This window comes from Sceloporus occidentalis, unplaced genomic scaffold, assembly GCF_023333645.1.
Source record: "Sceloporus occidentalis isolate IW3139 unplaced genomic scaffold, rSceOcc1.0.p SCAF_6, whole genome shotgun sequence".
Taxonomy (NCBI): Eukaryota; Metazoa; Chordata; class Lepidosauria; order Squamata; family Phrynosomatidae; genus Sceloporus; species Sceloporus occidentalis.
In genome coordinates, this window is record NW_028316986.1 from 14,885,443 (window position 1) to 14,905,364 (window position 19,922).

Genomic DNA, 19,922 nt, shown 5'->3' on the forward strand with positions numbered 1-19,922 from the left:
TGTATTCTTTAATCAATAAATTAGTACTTTACTGTCTTACTGAACTGGATTTTCTTCTCTACTATGATAGATTATGTACTTGAGAACTCAGAGGATGACACTAAATCTTTGTTCCTCATCATAAAGGTACAGCTGGAATTTCTGAAGCATTTTCCTTTCCTAAATTTCCACATTAGGCAGGTGGGCTTGCTCTTTATAATCCAAATTCTCGTTTTACAGATCATTGGTGACCTTTTACATTTCCAAGGGTCACATAAGCATGAATTTGATTCACGGTGGAAGAGCTTTAACTTGGTGAAGAAATCAATGGAGAACAAGGTTGGTATTTGATGTAATTGGTTTAGTTGGTTTAGTTTTACAGACGCCTACAGTGTTTTTGAAGAGAGAAAACCAATTATTAACCACTGGAAGACACCCCGGAGTAAAAATTTCAAGAACAATGAGTATATTCCCAGTATGACCAAGACTGTTTCCATGTACACATAATGGCTTTGTTTGTTTGTTTGCAGCTTCAAGGCAAGAAACAGCATATCAGAGCATTGCTAATTGATAGAGTCATGTTGCAGCATGAGGTAATGTGTACTTCTCCATAGCCAATATTTGCCTGTAGCTCTTCCACCTTTGCTTGAATCTCTAGTACCTGGAACTTATATGTATAAAGTGAATATGCACAGAAGAGAGGAAAATCTAATACACCATTTTCTATTTAGCTAAGAACACTTACCGTTGAAGGCTGTGAATATAAAAAAGTACACCAGGACTTGATTAGGGACCTTCTGCGTCTGTCCACAAGTTCGTATGGCCAGGTAAGCATTTATTATCCCAGTTGAGTTTTTGTAGACAGGATGTTAATAGTGCTGGTTTTCAGACTGCTGGTTTGCAAGGAATGCAATGCTGTTCTGGCCATAAGTTAAAAAAATTTCTGAGTGAAACTCCTATTTTCTTGTTGATGTCAGGAGGCATGCACAGATATGAGTTATGAATATCACCTTAGGGGGATAGGGATCGCATGACTTTTGGTCTTGGAAGTTTGTGTCCATTTATCCCCTCTTTCCAGGGCTCTTCCATGCCTTGTCCATGATGGTTTTCTTTTTTTTAGGTCTGTCATTGCTATTTTCAAAATCTTCTCGCTACATCTGGGTTTCCTCCTATTGAAAACAATGTTTTAAAATCTCTTTTTGTTTCTGACTGTTCTTTTTTTTCTTTCTTTGAAAGCAAAAAGAAAAGCTTTCATCTCTTCATATGTGCTTTCTCTCCTTTCTGTCTTGATGCTAGACGTTGAGAAGAAGAAGAGCAATAAAATAGGGAAGTGAAAAGTCATTTCAGCCAGATAGTAATCTGATGGTTAATCCATCTCCTAGCAGAATTTGCTGGCAGCACATGATCAAACAGTTGCTCTCTTCACCCAACGTCTTCCCTGTGGCTCCTTCGTGATTCACACAGCCTTCTGCTGCAGGATGGAATTCAGTAGAAGCAGCAGAGAAAGCAAAACTGATTCCTGATGATTCCAGAGATTGACTAGCAAGACAGCCATCTAATTGCTGGAAGGTCATCTGTTGAGTTTTATGCTTTTGTGCATCTCATTCCTGACCCTTAGGATGGCTAACCCAACCTTGTCAGCTCAAGATAAACCTAATGTTTATAGCCTTTAGGGCTGAAAGGCGGGGTATAAATACCATAAATAAATATGTAAATAAGTCCATGCCTTATTTGAATCCCACTGGAGTCAAAGATTCAACTTCTGTGGCTGGATTTTTTTCTTATTGTCTCACTTCTCACTAATAATATTAATAATAATAATACTGTTTATTTGTATCCCGCTTTTCCTTTCCGGATCAAAGCGGGTTACAGCAGCACGGCAGTGCACAAAACATCCCAAACAGCATACACATGTAAAAGACGCGAGCGGTACAATCAAACAGATTAAAAACAGCTAAAAAACTACCGATTAAAACCATAACAATAGCTAGCGAAAGTGCAGGTGCATCAATACATTGGGGGGAGAGCGGATGTTACATTGTCTGGGGGAAAGCCTTTTTGAAGAGGAAGGTTTTTAACCTCTTCCTGAATATGTCGAGGGAGGTAGCCGAGCGGAGCTCATCGGGAAGAGAGTTCCAGAGCTGCGGGGCCGAGAATGTTTCATATTTGGAATTCTTAACAGTTGCTTCCCGGCCGACCTGAGAGTGCGGGGCGCATTATATAGGGAGAGGCAGTCCTCCAAGTACCCTGGGCCCAAGCCATTTAGGGCTTTATAGGTGATAACCAACACCTTGTATTGCGCCCGGAAGCGAATAGGCAGCCAATGTAGATCTTGTAAAACAGGTGTTGTATGGCTGGTCCTGGGGCATCCAGTGACCAGCCTGGCTGCCATGTTCTGCACCAGTTGAAGCTTCCAGGTTTGGTACAAGGGTTGCCCCATGTAGAGCACGTTACAGAAATCCAACCAAGAGGTTACCAGAGCATGTACCACCGTTTCAAGGTCCCCCCGGCCCAGGTAGGGTCACAGCTGGCATATCAGCCGAAGCTGATAACAGGTGCTCCTGACAGTCGCATCCACCTGAGATGTAAGGTGGAGCGCCGAGTCCAGGAGCACCCCCAGACTGCGAACAGAGTCCTTCAGGGGGGGCATGACCCCGTTCAGGACAGGTGAACATATTTCCATCCCCGGGCCTGGGGAACCTATCACAAGTACTTCCGTTTTCTCTGGATTCAAACTGAGTCTGTTTTCCCTCATCCAGCCCATTACTGACTCCAGACAGGCATCTAGAGGAGAGATGCCATCCCTGGTCACTGCATCAGTCGGAGACACAGAGAAACATATTTGGGGGTCATCAGCGTACTGATAACACCGCGCCCCATGTCTCCGGATGATCTCTCCCAGCGGTTTCATGTAAATGTTAAATAGCATGGGGGACAGAATGGCTCCTTGAGGGACGCCAGATGTAAGTGCCCTCTTATTGGAGCACACGTCCCCCAGCTGCACCATCTGGAATCTACCCGAGAGGTAGGAAAGGAACCACTGGAGCGCAGTGCCTCCAATTCCCAACTCCCCCAGGCGTTCCAGAAGGATACCATGGTCAATGGTATCGAAAGCCGCTGAGATGTCTAAGAGCACTAACAGGGACACGCTACCATGTCCATGCCCAGACGGAGATCATCGACCAAAGCAACCATGGCAGTCTCAACTCCATAGCCCGCCCGGAAGCCAGTTTGAAATGGGTCTAGAAAATCAGTATCATCCAAGATCGATTGAAGCTGAATGGCAACCGCCCTCTCGATCAACTTCCCCAGAAAAGGCAGCAGCGAGACAGGCTGATAATTATTATGAATCGGGGTCTAGGGAGGGCTTTTTTAGCAGCGGTTTTACAATGGCCAATTTCAAGCTGGATGGAAAACGCCCTTCCCTGAAAGATGAATTAATTATGCGACATAACATATTAGTTACAGCCGCGCGCCCCTGAGCCGGTAGCCAAGAGGGACAGGGATCGAGAGAGCATGTTGTCTTCCTAACACTTTGAAGGATCTTGTCCACTTCCTCAGTACTCACAGACTCAAAATGATGCAGTACAATTGGGTCCACGGAAGCTCTGGAGACCCCTATTCTGCATCCTGAAGAAATACTGGCGTCAAGATCAGCCCTTATCCGAGAGGTTTTATCCGCGAAGAAGTTGTTAAACTCGTCGCAGCAGGCCTTGGATGGTTCCAAAATAGAGTTCAGGGAGGAGGGCAGCTGAGTAAGCTCCCTCACTACCCTGAACAGCTCTGCTGGACGCGACTCCGCGGACGCGATACGTGCAGCATAGAACGAATTCTTTGCTGTACTTATCGCCACTCCGTAGACCTTCAAAAGAGAGTCCAGGAGTGTCTTGTCGGCTAAGTCCTGATGTCTTCGCCAGTCGCACTCTAGTCGTTGCAGAACCCGCTTCCTTTCCCTGAGATCTTCCGTATACCAGGGCTGTTTTTTGGAAGCAGGCCTGAGAGGACGCTTAGCGATACTGTGTATAGCCCTGGAGAGATCAGTATCCCCGATGTTTGTCAAGGCATCAACAGAATCGCCATCAGTGCCAACCATAGACCCCTCTAGGGCCTCTTGGAACCTTTTGGGTTCCATCAGCCTTTGAGGGTGGACCATCCTAATAGGTCCGCCACCCCCAGGGGGGATCTGGGTAGAAGCCTTGAATTTAGCCTCAACCAGGAAATGGTCCGTCCATGACAAGGCGGAGATATTGGTTACCTCCGCCCACGGATTCTCCATGTCCGTACAAAAGACCATATCAAGTGTATTACCAGCAGAGTGCGTGGGCCCTGAGACCAATTGAGATAGGCCCATGGCAGTCATGGTAGCCATGAACTCCCGTGCCGCACCAGATGGACCTTGGCTGGCCTCGAAGGGGATGTTGAGGTCCCCCAGGACAAGAAGCCTAGGGGACTCCAACATCAGCTCCGAGACCAGCTGTGTCAGCTCAGCTAGGAAGTCTGTTAGCGCACGGGGTGGCCGGTAAACCAACAGAATCCCTAAACTATCTCTGGCCTTCAGGGTCAGGTAAATACACTCGATATAGGTAGTTTGTTGGACACTAAGGATAATTTAACAACATATGTTAGTCCCCTTAGGCTGGGGGAACATATTTTCACTACTGAGTGGTACAAGGAAGGTGGAGAACTGGCAAGTCCTGCTATATGGGCTAATCAAAGTAACTTTGCTTATCATTACAGACTTGGTCCCTTTAGGCCTGCAAAGACTGTGTTTAGGAGGAGAGTACTACACACTCGTGTCTACAACCTAATCAGCCACTATCCAGCCATCATAGGAAGCAAGTTAACATGAGCAGTGGATGGCTCCTCACACCAACCAGAGAATGGAACATTAGATACTCACCATCCATTCTGGTTTAATATAAAGGAGGCATCCAGTCCTACTTTATAGAGATGGATGGCACCATTTCCTCTTATTTGATTTGGCTTGCTCTACCCCACTACCAAGCATTGCTTGACCCCTTAGAGTGATATCTGGGTTTTTCTGCTATTACTTGTTCCATTGTCTGTCCTTTGAAAGCACTCTTCTCTAGCTTTAGCTTGCACCTGGAAGGAGAAATGGAAGGAGGGGTTAAAGGCGTTTGAAGATCACAAGTTGCGTGATCCCCATCTTTCTAGTTGGTTAAAGAAAATAATCCATAACTCTGGATGCTTCTTTCAGACCCATTCAGAATTGATTTTTGTGAGGAATATCCAACAGTCTTTTCTAGCTTTGTGCATTCTTATGATATTTGGCACATTTTTCTTGTTGTTCAGGGGCCTCAACACTTTCTGTTACTCATATTGCTTGGTGGCCTTGATTAAAATATGTAGTAGTGAAATTAAAGATCCTGCCTACTCTGAAGAGAATACTTTCAATAATGGTTTGAGGAATGTTGATCTCCTCTCCATCTTCAGACACTAAACATCCCTGTCCAGAAAAAGGTTTTATTTGCCAGAAATTAGCTTTAAAACAAGAAAATGCAGAAAACCCACCATTGTTTTGCCTTGCAGGACTATGTTTGCAACCAGTCATTTTATTTGAGTTATTTCTTTCCTTAGGTTAGAAACAAAGCTCAGCAAGCATTCTTCACTGCTCTGGGGACATATAACTTCTGTTGCAGGGACATAATTCCTCTGGTTCTGGAGTTTTTGAGACCTGACAGACATGATGTCACCCAGCAACAGTTTAAAGTAAGGTTTCTGTTATGCTTTTCCAGAGTCTGTTGTTTCTGTCTTACTACATAAATATATTCAATGTACTTTCATAGTTTTCCTAACAAAGTAGCTGTTGCTCATAAGTAGCTGTGTAAACTATATAGTTAACTGTATCGTAACCAAGAATTATAGCAGAGCATGGCCCATGTGCCTCATGCAAGCCCTAGAGTGCATTGTTAGTGGCAACCAAGGATCCCCAACACCAACCACCCCACCTCCAGTTTAAACAAAAAAAGCAGGATTTTTGTACAATTTTGCCCAAAAGCCACACCAAAATTTCTCAAACATTTGAAAACTCATAAAAGCCCTCTCCTCTCACTACATAGCTCTCCCAGAAACACCCCTCCAATCTCAAATGCCTGAGTTTTCTATGTAGTTCCTCTCAAGAATAGTGACAAGAAATAACATCCCTTTTGGTCACCATTTGGAGAGGGACTGCAGAGGAAAATGGAGGCGCGTCTCAGATACTCTTTCTAGTTGCTGTGGGGAGTGGGAGATATTGCCTCTCTCATAATTGCACAACTCTGAATTATAGTAACAAGGAAAAACACATGGCATTAATGTTTCTGTATCGGAGATGTGCCTATTCTCCTATGCTCCAGTGTCTTTTCTTAGTTCTTTAGAGTGCAATTTTAATACTACCTTCTATCCATTGTATGTGGACAGGTGAAGCTTGGTTTTTCATTAATTTCTCCCACAACTGTAGCATGCCTTTTCTTTGTAGATTTCTCCAACCCTTAACTTGGAACATCTTTTTTCCCTTTTTTATTTATTTATTTTATATATAATATATACATTACACGTACATCCAATAACATACATTGAACACATAAACTTATCAACTTACATGACATACAAACATAAAATCACATGAATACCAAATAACTTCTCATCCTATCTAACATCTTTCTTAAGCATTAAAGATGATTTGCTTGTGGTGGGTTTGATGAATTTGCTTCTGGTGGGTTAAAATCCTTTAAGGAGTCTCAGCTAACGCAATGGCTAGTTGTGCTAGCAGATGTACTTTTAATAGACTTGCAGTCGTGCTTCCCTACATTTCTCTAGTGGTGCAGCATTCTATGGTGCTCCTGTTGACATTTGAGCATAGCTTTTGCCCTTAGCTGGCTACATCTGTCCTCTTGACAATCCTGTCAGGTTTCACCCAAAGAGCCTTCTTCTGTGTTGACTCTCAAAAGGATTCTGGCCCAGTTCAGTAGAATCCAGGCAGGCTTTCTTGATTAAGCTGCTTAGCTGTTGAATGGGTTAGATTTGTCTTTAATATTTTGCTTACCATGTGTACAGTTTTCTACTGGAGTGTGTTACACAGCCAGTTGAGTAATGTCTCCCAACTTTATTATTGGATGCCTAATATTAAGAAATTGCAGTTGCAAACAACTTCTGGCTTTCTCTTTTGTTTGTGAGGAAAATTGTAATTATAATGGAGGTCCATTAAATCTAAAGAAATTGTCCTTACCCATGTTTTTGGAGTTTTGATAGTGAGGCAAATGTTTTCATGAAGAAAGATCTGATTTTAAAAGGTAATCTGAGAAACATATATGACCAGTGTTCTAAACTAGCTGGATGTATGTTTTAAATGATAGGTGAAACCACATGGGGAGTTAGCTTTGTCACTCTGTCTAGGTGGAAATGACTTAAGTTAGCATTTTTGAAATAACAACTGTACATGTAGGCAGGTAGTAATGGAAAACCCTTGTTGAAACTCTTCAGAAACATCATTTCTAGGTTAACTATTTCTTCTTAAAACTTACTTTCCATAGGGTGCCTTGTATTGCCTTCTTGGAAACCATAGTGGAGTGTGTCTAGCAAATCTTCATGACTGGGACTGCATTGTTCAAACTTGGCCTGCAATTGTCTCTTCTGGACTCAGCAAAGCAATGTCTCTGGAAAAACCATCCATCGTTAGACTGTTTGATGACCTTGCAGAGAAGATACATCGGCAATATGAAACAATAGGACTGGATTTTACAGTAAGCATGAAATATTACTCACTTAGGAAATGTCTGCATGAAAATAAAAGGTTAACATGCTAAAAGATTATCTAGTGGCTTTGTCACTCCAATCAGTTTCTTTCATAATGCCTGTGGCTTTATTAACTCTTACTTCTAATGTGAACCTCACAGAAATCTGGTGCCAAGAGTGTAAATCACTTGGACTTGGTGAGGACATGAGGGAGAGAGTCTTCTCAGTGGCTGCTTCTGTCTCTGGAATCCCCTTCTGCAGGAGACTAGGCTGGCCCTCTCCCTACTTTCCTTTTCCCAGCAAGCAAAGACATTTTTTTATTTAAGCAAGCTTTTAATGGTTAAGCAGGAAAGGTTCTTATTTAGATGCATGTTTTATCTAATTTTTCAGTTTTATATGATCTTAAAATGATTTTATAGTGTTTTAATGTGGGGATTTTTCGATTGTCTTTAAAACCTTTTTTGTAATAGTTTTTAATTTGTTGTCTCTGGAAGCTGCCTTGGGTTCCACCCTGGGAGAACAATGACATATGAGTGAAGTAAATAAAATAATACTAAATATTTATGCAACATCATGTATACAGTTCTATGGGGGAAATGGACAAATATGTTTTGCTGTGTGTGAGAATGTTAGAAAACCATAGTTAATAATAATATGAGTTTCAACACTGTTTAATTACTACAGAGAATTCAAGTTTTAGCTGATAGTTATGTAAAGCAATTTGTGCAGGGTTGGGAAAATATTTGTGGGCATCAAGAACATATGTTCATCATTTCCAAAGATGTTAAGTTCATTTGGGGAAACGATGCACAGTATGGGGTTGACTGGGACATCAAGGAGTGGATACAAAGAATCAGTGGAACGTATGTAAGAGTCACTTTATTAAATTCTCATTGAGGGGATACAGACAGCCCAAAAGGGGCAGCTTATGAAGGGTGGGTGTTTGCTTGTTTTGCTCTGTTTGCCTTTTAAATGCAGAAAACATCTTGCACTTCCTTTGAGAAATGTCCCTTTTTCTAGCAGAAGATTAATTGCTGTCTCCCTCCCCTCCAGGTTCCAGAAAAATGTGTTGACGTTGCTGTCCTTATGCAGAAATCCAGCGATCTCCACAATGGCTGGACAAGCCTTAGTTCAGAGGAGATTCAGTTGGGAATTCAGCGACAGAAAGAAAGGAATGTTGAGTCCTCTCAGTAAGTGCCAGAGTCCATGATTAGAGAGTTAAGAATGCACGACACCCATACTGAAACCTAAGCACTTTATTTGTAGTTTTTTGTGGGGTTTTCGGGTTATGTGGCCATGTTCTAGAAGAGCTTATTCCTGACATTTCACCAGCATTTCTCTGAAGATGCCAGCCATAGATGCTGGCAAAATGTCAGAAATAAACTCTTCTAGAATATGGCCACGTAGCCCGAAAAACCCACAAAAAACTATGGATGCCGGCCATGAAAGCCTTCAACTTCACACTCTATTTGTAATTGAACAATTTCTATTTCCCTTTGGAAGCAGAGAGAAGAACGTAGGGTTGTCCGAGCCTGGAACTAACATATTTACAACTACAAATGTTTCCTGTAATTCATTACTTTAGGAGATAGACCATGTCCTTCTCTCCCCCACATTTTAGTTCTAATACTTTATTTTAGGCTTAATGAATCACATTTAATTCTGAAACATGTTTTTTAACAGGGTCAGTAGATAGAGTGATGGTGATTTTTGGCCATATTTTCCGGCGTATAAGACGACCCCCCAACTTTTCAAGTTAAAATATAGACTTTGGTATATGTTGGCCATATAAGACTACCCCTGGAAGTAGGGTTGCCATAATTGTCCACTAAAACCTGGGATAAAATGTAGGACAAATCTAGACCAAACTGTAGGACAACTGCAGGACAAAACTCAGCCCAAAACGTAGGACATTTAAGGCCCTCCATTTTTCTTAAATGTCCTACATTTTGGGCTGAGTTTTGTCCTGCAGTTGTCCTACAGTTTCGTCTAGATTTTGTCCTACATTTTGTCCCGGGTTTTAGTGGACAATTATGGCAACCCTACCTGGAAGGCGGGAGGAGGCCGGCGGTGATCATGCCAGGATGTGGAGCAGGCTGGGTGCGCGCACTGAGCCGTGCTGCTCTCTTCTGGCCTCTGTGGAGGCCTGGGAAGGCAGGAGCAGGCTGGGCGCGTGCCAGCTTCAGTGGACCTCTGAAGGTCTGGAAGGTGGGAGGAGGCCAGGTGCACGTGCCAGGTCGCGGGGCTCTCTTGCGGCCTGAGCAGGCTGGACTTAACCTGGCGTAAAAGACGACCCCCAACTTTTGACAAGATTTAAAAGGGTAAAAAAGTCGTCTTATACGCCAGAAAATACAGTAATGAGTAACATTAATACTAGTGCATTATAGTATTTCAATAACCCAAATACCCTAAAGACACCATATCTCAACTGATCTAGGAAACTAAGTAGGGTCAGCTCTGGTTAAGACTTGAACGGGAGACCGTAACCAATGCTGTAGCCTGTGTAATAATTAGAAGAAGGAACTGGCAAAACGTTCACTGTGTTTTTCTTGTTTAAGAAAACCTCTGAAATATTATGGGGTCTTGCCATAAGTCGACAGGCAACTTGAGGGCACATGCACACACTTTATAATTTTTAAAAAGCAGTAGCTAATACTCATCTTACATTTGATATCAGACATAAAATATGTGTGTGTTGATTGAATGTAACTTTCCAGTAATCTTGTAGTCTCAAAATTTAGCCTTTCTAATATGTGTTTCTGTTGGCACAAACCTAAGTGGCATCCTATGCAATATTACGGAAATGTAATACTTGCTGTTTCTTATTGTTTTCAGAAACTATGAAAACTTGGTTAACAAGCTCTTAGATTGTGTGGATCAAAGAAATCTGTAAGTATACAAGTGTCTTTTTCAAAATGTAATTCATAGACATTGACACTGAGATGTTTTTAAAGAAGAACTGTAGGAACTACTTCCATTCCTTCAACGTTAAGCAGGGAAGAGTAAATTAAAATACAAAGAAAATTCTTCACTGAATTCAAGTTGTTTCAGCATCCTGTTGCAGATTTTGTCTGTGAACATCTAGAAACCAATGCCATAATCACAAAAAGTCAACACGGGTTTCAGAGAAAGAAGTCATGCCAGACAAACCTTATCTCTTTCTTTGATAAAATTACCAGCTTGTTAGATGAAGGGAATGCTGTGGATATAGTGTATCTTGATTTCAGTAAGGCCTTTGACAAAGTTCCCCATGATATTCTTGCAAACAAGCTTGTAAAATGTGGACTAGACAAGGTAACTGTTACATGGATTTGTAACTGGTTGACCGACCGAACGCAAAGGGTGCTCAGCAATGGCTCCTTTTCATCCTGGAGAGAAGTGACCAGTGGGGTCCCACAAGGCTCTGTCCTCGGGCCAGTTCTATTCAACATCTTTATCAATGACTTGGAGGACAAAATTGGGGGAATACTTATCAAATTTGCAGATGACACCAAATTAGGAGGAGTAGCTAATACTCCAGAGAACAGGATCAAGATTCAAAATGACCTGAACAGACTAGAAAACTGGGCCAAAGCTAACAAAATGAAATTCAACACGGAGAAATGTAAGGTACTGCACTTAGGGCGGAAAAATGAAAAGCACAGATATAGGATGGGGGACACCTGGCTGAATGAGATTACGTGTGAAAGGGATTTAGGAGTCCAAGTAGACCACAAGTTGAACATGAGTCAACAGTGTGATGTGGCAGCTAACAAGGCCAATGCGATTTTAGGCTGCATCAATAGAAGTATAGTGTCTAGATCCAGGGAAGTAATAGTGCCACTCTATTCTGCTCTGGTCAGGCCCCACCTGGAATATTGCGTCCGGTTCTGGGCACCACAGTTAAAAAAGGACATTGAGAAACTGGAGCGGGTCCAAAGGAGAGCGACTAAAATGGTGAAAGGTCTGGAAACCTTGCCCTATGAGGAACGACTTAGGGAGCTGGGGATGTTTAGCCTGGAGAAGAGAAGGTTAAGAGGTGATATGATAGCCCTGTTTAAATATTTGAAGGGATGTCATATTGAGGAGGGAGCAAGCTTGTTTTCTGCTGCTCCAGAGGCTAGGACCTGGAGCAATGAATGCAAGCTGCAGGAAAAAAGATTCCACCTCAACATTAAGAGGGCTGTTCGACAGTGGAACAAACTCCCTCGAAGTGTAATGGAGTCTCCTTCCTTAGAGGTCTTCAAACAGAGGCTGGATGGCCATCTGTCGGTGATGCTTTGATTGTGATTTCCTGCATGGCAGGAGGTTGGACTGGATGGCCCTTGTGGTCTCTTCCAACTCTATGATTCTAAGTAGCATGACATGTATTCAGTTTTAGAGATATTCTTGGAAGTGCTCCTGCAGTCTACTTCTATGACTAAGGTTGTGATTTGGAAGTATTCATACCTGCTTCTCAGAAGGAATCTTACAAATGTGGATTTATTCCAGGGAAGGAAAACCTTGAAAAAATGGTTGGATATAAATCGAAGGTCGCTTTCATCTTAGGAGGGTTTGTTTTATTTGGTTTTGGTTTTGCTACTGATGATCTTTATGTTCCTTCCTCTTGGTATTTTTTTTTACTACTTCCTGTCTTAAAGTAAATGAGAATTACATTCATCCCCACTGAAGTGCAAAGTGTGTTAAAAATAAAAGCTGTTTCAAGGAGATTTTTGTTGTCAAACTAGAGTTGAGTCTTTTGCCAGTATTGGAATGTTGTTCTGGTGGCCTTTGTTTAGTGATGAAATGTGTTTGGTGAAATTCATTTTGTTCCCTAAAAGTTCTTTCATTTCCTTTATTTTTCCAGACCTTGGAAGTTTGAGCACATTGGCATTGGTTTTCTGTCCTTGCTCTTAAGAGATGACAGGGTGTTACCTGTGAGAGCCATAAAATTCTTTGTGGAATGTCTCAATCATGATGCCCTAGTTGTTCGCAAGGTAAATATGATGAATTTATTTAAATACAAGAACAAGAGAGATCATAAGAACATTTGGATCAGACCAAATGTCTGTTTATTCAAGCATTATTTTCACAGCAGCTAGAAGGACATGAATGCTGTAGCATTCAGTTAATTGTTTCCCAAAGAAGCTTGCATATAGAGAAACACTGCTTCTGATTCTGGAGATATATCATAATAATATAATATTATTGTAATACTAATGTACTAAGTCTGCCTCTCTATTCTTCTTATTTATTTTCTCCTACTGACGATTACAAAAATGCTTCCAGTCTCCAAGAGACAGGACAGAGCACATGAGGTTCAACTTGTAGCATGTCCACTTTGAAAAGGAACAGATTACAAGTGATGGGAAAACTGAGTCACTACTAGTCAGGGCAGACAGCTGTGGACACTATAGTTTTCACCTGGTGTAATGCCACTTTCTATGATTCCATATGTAACATTTTACTAAGGTCTAATTTATGCATTCAGTTTGCACAGAAGTTGCATCTTAAAATGGTAATACAAGAATGTTATATGTAAAGTGGTTCTGTACACAGGAAACTATGTACTCCAACCACTTTACATATAACATTCTTGTATTACCATTTTAAGATGCAACTTCTGTGCAAACTGAATGCATAAATTAGACCTTAGTAAAATGTTACATATGGAATCATAGAAAGTGGCATTACACCAGGTGAAAACTATAGTGTCCACAGCTGTCTGCCCTGACTAGTAGTGACTCAGTTTTCCCATCACTTGTAATCTGTTCCCTTTCAAAGTGGACATGCTACAAGTTGAAACTCATGTGCTCTGTCCTGTCTCTTGGAGACTGGAAGCATTTTTGTAATCGTCAGTAGGAGAAAATAAATAAGAAGAATAGAGAGGCAGACTTAGTACGTACTCCAGAGGGAATCTGGTTTGTATGCATGGAGCTATTATATGAAACAGAATATTCTCCTCTCAGATGGGATAAAAAGGTGATATGTCAGAGCTGGAAAAATGTTGGTTCTTCCTACTTGTCGCTTCACAGTAGTTCTAATTTGTGTAGTCCTGTCTAGGTGAGAAGAGGAGGTCAGAATCGGATTCTATTTTTCTTTTCAAGGGTGGTAATGAAGTAATTGACTATTTCGAATTCTTAAAACAAACAAGTTAATTCTCACTTCTGCTCTTAGATGGCAATCTCTGCTGTGGCTGGCATCCTTAAGCAGTTAAAGAGACCTCACAAAAAGGTGCCCATGTGTCCTTTCCAAATCAGTAAGTGTGCTGAACAAAAATGGTTTCAGGTTTGAAGCTAATTTTAACTACTAAAACATTTTAATTAGCATGAATAATTGTACATGTGAGGTGTCTGTTTGTTAATATGTAGAATTACATATCCTTGAGTTGTTTCTGCCATGAAGTCTAAGCCCAGCTGCTTTTATGGCTCTCCCAAGAAGTGGTTTCTTTTTAAAACTTAGCTGCCATGACCATTGCAATTTCAGCATTAAAAAACCATAAAATAGCAGCATAAAGAAGAATAAAGGCTATCATTTTCTGCCCAGTGCTGAGGGTTAATACACATGTCTTGCATTGTCCTCTGTATTGCCTGGGAACAGAGATAAGACTCACATGATCTTTGAAAACTTGCTGTTGACTCTCTACTCCCTCTAAACATTTTTCTCTCCTACCATTGCAGATTGAATATAAGGGGCTCCCTCTCTCTTCTCTGCTTATATCTGTCTTTTATGTTTGGTTTAGTGCTTCTGTTTGAGCCTTTCATGGCAGAAGGGAGCAGAGAGACAAGAGTAGGGTCCCAGAGTTCATATGATACCCACTTCTGGTTTTGAGCAGTACAGGTGATAACTCAATATACTGTATGTGGATTATTCCTTAGCACTTCAGAAGAATGGGTCTTTGTGGTAAGTAACCAACAGTCCGGTGACAGCCTGTAACTTGGTTAATTAATATAGAACAAAAATATAAAAGAGTGAACTAAGGTGTTCCTGAGGACACTCAATAATCTAAGTGTTGATTGAATGTAACATTCCAGTATTCTTGCAGTCTCAAAAGCAAATTTAGCCTTGGATTAAGACTCTGGTATCTCATTCATACTACAAAATGTTTAGTGCTATATTCCACTTTAACTGCTGTGGCAACTTCCTGTGGAATTCTGGGATTGACAGTTTAGAGAGGGGTAGGAGAGAAAAATACATAGCAATACAGGAAATGATTCAATAAAACAGGCAACAAAAGAACATCAAATAGCAAGCATTCCCAGGCATTGCATGATTGTCACTTGCTATTTGATATTCTTTTGTTGCCTGTTTCATTGAATCATTTCCTGTATTGCTATGTATTTTTATGTATTAACCTATTATTTCTTAGATTGTATGCCATAGGCAGGTTTACTCTTTTATATTTATTGTTTTTATGTACAGCGCTGTGCAAATCTACAGCGCTATATAAATTAATAATAATAATAATAATTAATAATAATAATACTGAAACCTGGGATACTGAGCCAGTGAGGTGTAGTGGTTTCAGTGTTGGACGGCAACACTGGAGACCAGGGTTTGATTCCCAGCTCGGCTGTAAAAACTATTGGGCAACCCTGGGAAAATCACATGCACTCAGTCTTAGGGGAAGGTAATGGCAAATCTCCTCTGAACAAATCTTACCAAGAAAACCCCATGATAGGTTCACCTTATGGTCATTGTAAGTAAAAAATGACTTGAAAACACACAGTAACAACAATAGCAACAACAACAACAGAAAATTATTACCCAGAGAGTTCTGGTGCTTCATCAGACTGCGAGTTCCAGGATCCCATAGAATGTTGCCATGGAAGTTGAAGTAGAATATAGCTCTGTATAGATTGAATGGGCTGTGGGAAACCAGGATTCAAATCCTTGTTTAGCTGTGGAAACCCACTAGTTGACCTTAGGCAAATCATACTCTCTCAGCTTTAAAGAAGGGCAGTGGCAAACCTCCTCTGCATAAATCTTGCCAAGACAATCCTTAACCCTTCATAAGATAATGCTGAATTGAAAGCACATAATTTGAAACATAATATTGAATGTGGATATTTTAATATGTTGTGAGCCGCTTTGACTGTCTCGTCACAGAAAAGCGGGATAAAAATAAAAGTTTTATTATTATTATTATTATTATTATTATTATTATTATTATTATTCTAACAACAATAATATGGGAGGATTCAAATGGAGTGCTCTGCCATCCAGTACCAAATGCCAAGAGCCAAAATTGATGTGTGGTTATAAACCGTAAAATAAACCGTGGTTTGTTTGCTGACTTTCAAGTTGCAAAACTAACCTTGATTGTAAAATGCCTCTCCACAACATGGGTTATGGCAGGGGTAGGCAACCTTTTTGAGCCGGGGGCTGGGTTGCTATCCCTCAGACAACTGGGGGGCCCGAAGTCAAAAAAAATAATTAAAAAATTTTAAAAATTTTTTAAATAAATAAATAATATTTATTGTCTCTTTTAGGCACCCACACACACACGTACCACATCCACAAACTATATCCCTAATCCCCCACCTTCCCATAGCCCAGTTGTCTCTTTTAGGCACCCACACCCACCCACACACACAACACAAATGCCACATCCCCACACCACAACAACAACCACCACCAACACCCAAAAACCCTACACGTGTCTAATCCCCCCACCATTCCTTCCTCCATACCCACACACCCCTACACAACAGAACCTCACAAACCCCACACACACACTGCCATCACAACGCCTCCTTCTAGGGGCGTCCTTCGGGGAGGAGGAGGCGGCGGCGGGGGATGCGGGGTGGAAGGCAACAAAGACATGCAGGACTAGGCAGCGGCTGGGCCGGGCCTAGGCTTCAGGGCTAGTTGCAACGCAGGCTTTGGCTGGATCTGGGAGAGAGATGGGTGCCTCCTCCTTTCTCTGTGTGGAGAGAGAGCGGAAGGGCAGGCTGTGCCTGGAAGAAGGAGCTGTGGGCCCTCTTCTCCGGCTGCAAAGAGAGAGACACGGATGCAGGCACCTCTTCTTGTCGCTCCCTCCTCAGGCAGGAGGGTTAAGGATAATAAAGGAGGAGGAGGAGGGGACGGCAATCTGCGACAATCAGCGGCAGGACTGGGCTGGGGCCGGTCCCAAGGCCTTGCTGGGCCGGATCCGGCCCGCGGGCCATAGGTTGCTGACCCCTGGGTTATGGTAAAGGAAGTGCTTATAAAAATAATGGAATAAAGGTTTTGGTGACCCAAGAAGTTTCTGACCTTTGGTTCTGAGTAAACAATAGCAACACTTAGCAAAGCTTTCAGAGTGGCTTGCAGGGAGTTTTGTACCTAGTGATGTGTTACACACTGTGAATCAGCAGCTTCTAAAAATGCTATTTCTTATTGAGCAAGACCAAGAATAAACCACTTTTCAATAATTATAGTCCATAGAGGTATTTCAGTGCATTTATTCTGTGCCTGCTTTTGTTTTAATAGGTTTTCATTTGCTTGTTCTCTGCTTCTGTTTTTGACTTGGTTTTGTCTGCTGTCTCTGGTCACTGCTTCATTGTATTATTGTTGGGTTTTATAGTTTTAATAAGACTATAAACTGTCCATAGAGCTGTGGTTTGTAAGAAGGAAATAAATTATAGTGATGAAATAAAGAACAGTGGGTTCATACTACAGTTTTAATAATTTTATCCTTATTTGAAAGCAAATTGTTACATGACTTGAGTTGAGAGAAAATGAAGGGTACTAAAGATTTACAAGTGATTCAAGGAAATAGAAAATATATAATCAATCACAGGCTGCATCCACACTGCAGAAATAATCTGATTTGACACCAGTTTAACTGCCATGGCTCAGTGCTACGGATTCCTGCAAACTCTAGTTTAACTGTATTTTTATTCTTTTAATATGTAATCTATTTTAATATTCTAACAATTTAATTCTCTTTTAATGTATCATTTTTATGTTCTTAATTGTAATCTTTTTAAATGTTGTGAAGCCACTCTGAGTCCCAGTTCTGGGAAAAGAGCAGGATACAAATAAATATAATAGTAGTAGTAGTAGTAGTAGTAGTAGTAGTTTTGTGAGACATTTAGTCTTCTTTGTCAGAGAGCTCTGGTGCCACAATAAACAATTTCCAGAACTTCTTATCACTGAGTCATGTCAGTTAAAGTGGCCACGCTGCAGAAAGTTAAAGTGGCCACAGTGCAGAAATAATCCTGTTTGAGACTACTTTAACTTCCCTTGCTCAATGCTAGGGAATTCTGGGAACTGTAGTTTTGTCAGACATTTAGCCTTCTCTGTCAGAGCAGTTCAAGTGGTGTCAACCTGGATTATTTCTGCAGTGCAGACATAGCCACATACTATCTAATTACCTATCTGAGGAAAATGTCAATAGCTCCAAGTTGCAAAATGAGACAGGAAAGACTGTTTGCATGCTGATGGGTAAATTTAACAGACAGTGGTTTTCTCCTTTTTGCAAAAAAGGTGGAGCTGCTCATCCTTCTACTATCCAGGCTGGTGACAGACCTGATAACCAGTGGTTGCATTATGAAATCGCCAATTTACCAAAGACAAAACAAGCTTGGGAGACCTGCCATTTTGTGGAAAAAACACACTGGGGATACTACACCTGGCCTCAGTAAGTACTGGCTTATATTCCCTGTCCAGTCATCACGAAAGAAAGTGGAAACACATCATACTCTCCATCCTATCATGCCAGTTGTCCATTTGTCTTCTCAGAGATTAACAAAATTTGCTCACACTTTATTTGACAAGCAGTAAAATTACTTCTTCAGTGTTTATTTTATATTTGCATAACTCTTTGGGGGTATGCATACATATAATAAAGAGTCTAATCTGTAATAAAAGAGAATGGGAATGTATCTGACAGGGTTTCAGCTCAGAACCCATGAAACCTAGACTCCTGAAACTTGTCAGTCATACTAAATGGACTCTAGGAGTGTATACTTGAAAGTTACTTAGTTTTTAAAACAAACTAGTTAAATTAAATGTCTTGAGTTTGATGCCTGCAGTACCATCTTCATACACTGCTGAAAGACTGCCTTAGCCAGTAGATGGGATTGCAGCCCATATAGTTTGAAGCTGTGGAGAGTAGTGTGACACAGGTCCAAAACACACTGCAAAAATAATCCAGTTTGAGACCACTTTAACTGCCCTGTCTCAATGCTGGGGAATTCTGGGAACTGTAGTTTTGTCAGACATTTAGCCTTCTCTGTCAGAGAGTTCTAGTGTCACAACAAATTGCAATTCCCAGGATTCCCTAGCACTGAGCCAGGGCAGTTAAAGCAGTCTCAAACTGGATTATTTCTGCAGTGTGTTTTGGACTATAATTGCAGGGCTCCTTGCTGTTGTGGGATATTCTTCTTTTATGTCTATGGAGTGTTCAGGAAGTGGCACTCAGCATGACCGTGGGCCTGCTTATGGGTCTAGCCTCTGTGCCTTCGTTTTCTTGGGGCAATCAGAGTGTTGCCAACTCTGACAGTTGTATAACTTTGCTTGAAGGCCCTGTTGTATCAAATTAAAGTTATTCCAACCTGTATGAAACCTGATAGAGTGGGGCATTGGTATCCACTAGAGTTTGGTTTCAGGATACCCATGGATTCCAAAATTCATGGATGCTTAAATCTCATTGTATACAATGGCATAGTAAAATGGTGCCTCTTATGTAAAATTGCAACATCAAGATTTGTTTTATTATTTTAAAAAATATTTTCAAGCCATGGATGGTTGAATCCATTGATAAAAAATCTGTGGATAAGGAGGGCAGACTTTACTTTCATTAGTGTATCAGAAGTAGTGTGGATCTAAATTTCAACTTGGTCATGTTACTTTTAAAACAAAATAACAGTATGTTAACTACTTTCCTTGTTATCAGAAGATCTTTCCCCAACCTGGTGTCCTCCACATGTGCTGGAGTACAATGTCCTATATCCCCCAGCAGCACAACTGTGGAAAGCTTACTCTGATAATCTCCTTTATTCATGCTGTCATGACTTACAGTATGTTGCAGTGATGAACCAGGAATTGGTATTTTTCTTGTTCACCAATATGATAAACTGGTAATTCCCCCCTCCCCCGTATTTTCTAGAAATATGGAAATCTATGCTTCAGCAGAAGAGCAACCAAAGCTTGGAAGGAGTAGAAAGGAACTTTCAGAGGTGAGTGACATTCTCCTGAGAGTCGCTCTTGTCTGATACAAGTCTGATAAAATTATATATATATAATTTTTTTAGTAGTAGGAGGTG

At 41.2% G+C, this 19,922-nt stretch overlaps 1 protein-coding gene across 2 annotated transcripts in view; it reads left to right on the plus strand.

Moving 5' to 3' along the window:
• Positions 1-19,922, plus strand: part of PSME4 (proteasome activator subunit 4) — a 132,742-nt gene that overhangs the window by 81,593 nt on the left and 31,227 nt on the right. For both annotated transcript variants that reach the window (XM_089528916.1, XM_089528917.1), the window contains exons 23-34: positions 71-126; positions 220-318; positions 510-572; positions 711-806; positions 5,578-5,709; positions 7,512-7,721; positions 8,767-8,903; positions 10,549-10,602; positions 12,539-12,668; positions 13,849-13,930; positions 18,142-18,295; positions 19,766-19,835. In XM_089528916.1, the coding sequence (XP_089385042.1) occupies positions 71-126; positions 220-318; positions 510-572; positions 711-806; positions 5,578-5,709; positions 7,512-7,721; positions 8,767-8,903; positions 10,549-10,602; positions 12,539-12,668; positions 13,849-13,930; positions 18,142-18,295; positions 19,766-19,835 (1,283 nt within the window). The remainder of the gene's footprint in view (positions 1-70; positions 127-219; positions 319-509; positions 573-710; positions 807-5,577; positions 5,710-7,511; positions 7,722-8,766; positions 8,904-10,548; positions 10,603-12,538; positions 12,669-13,848; positions 13,931-18,141; positions 18,296-19,765; positions 19,836-19,922) is intronic.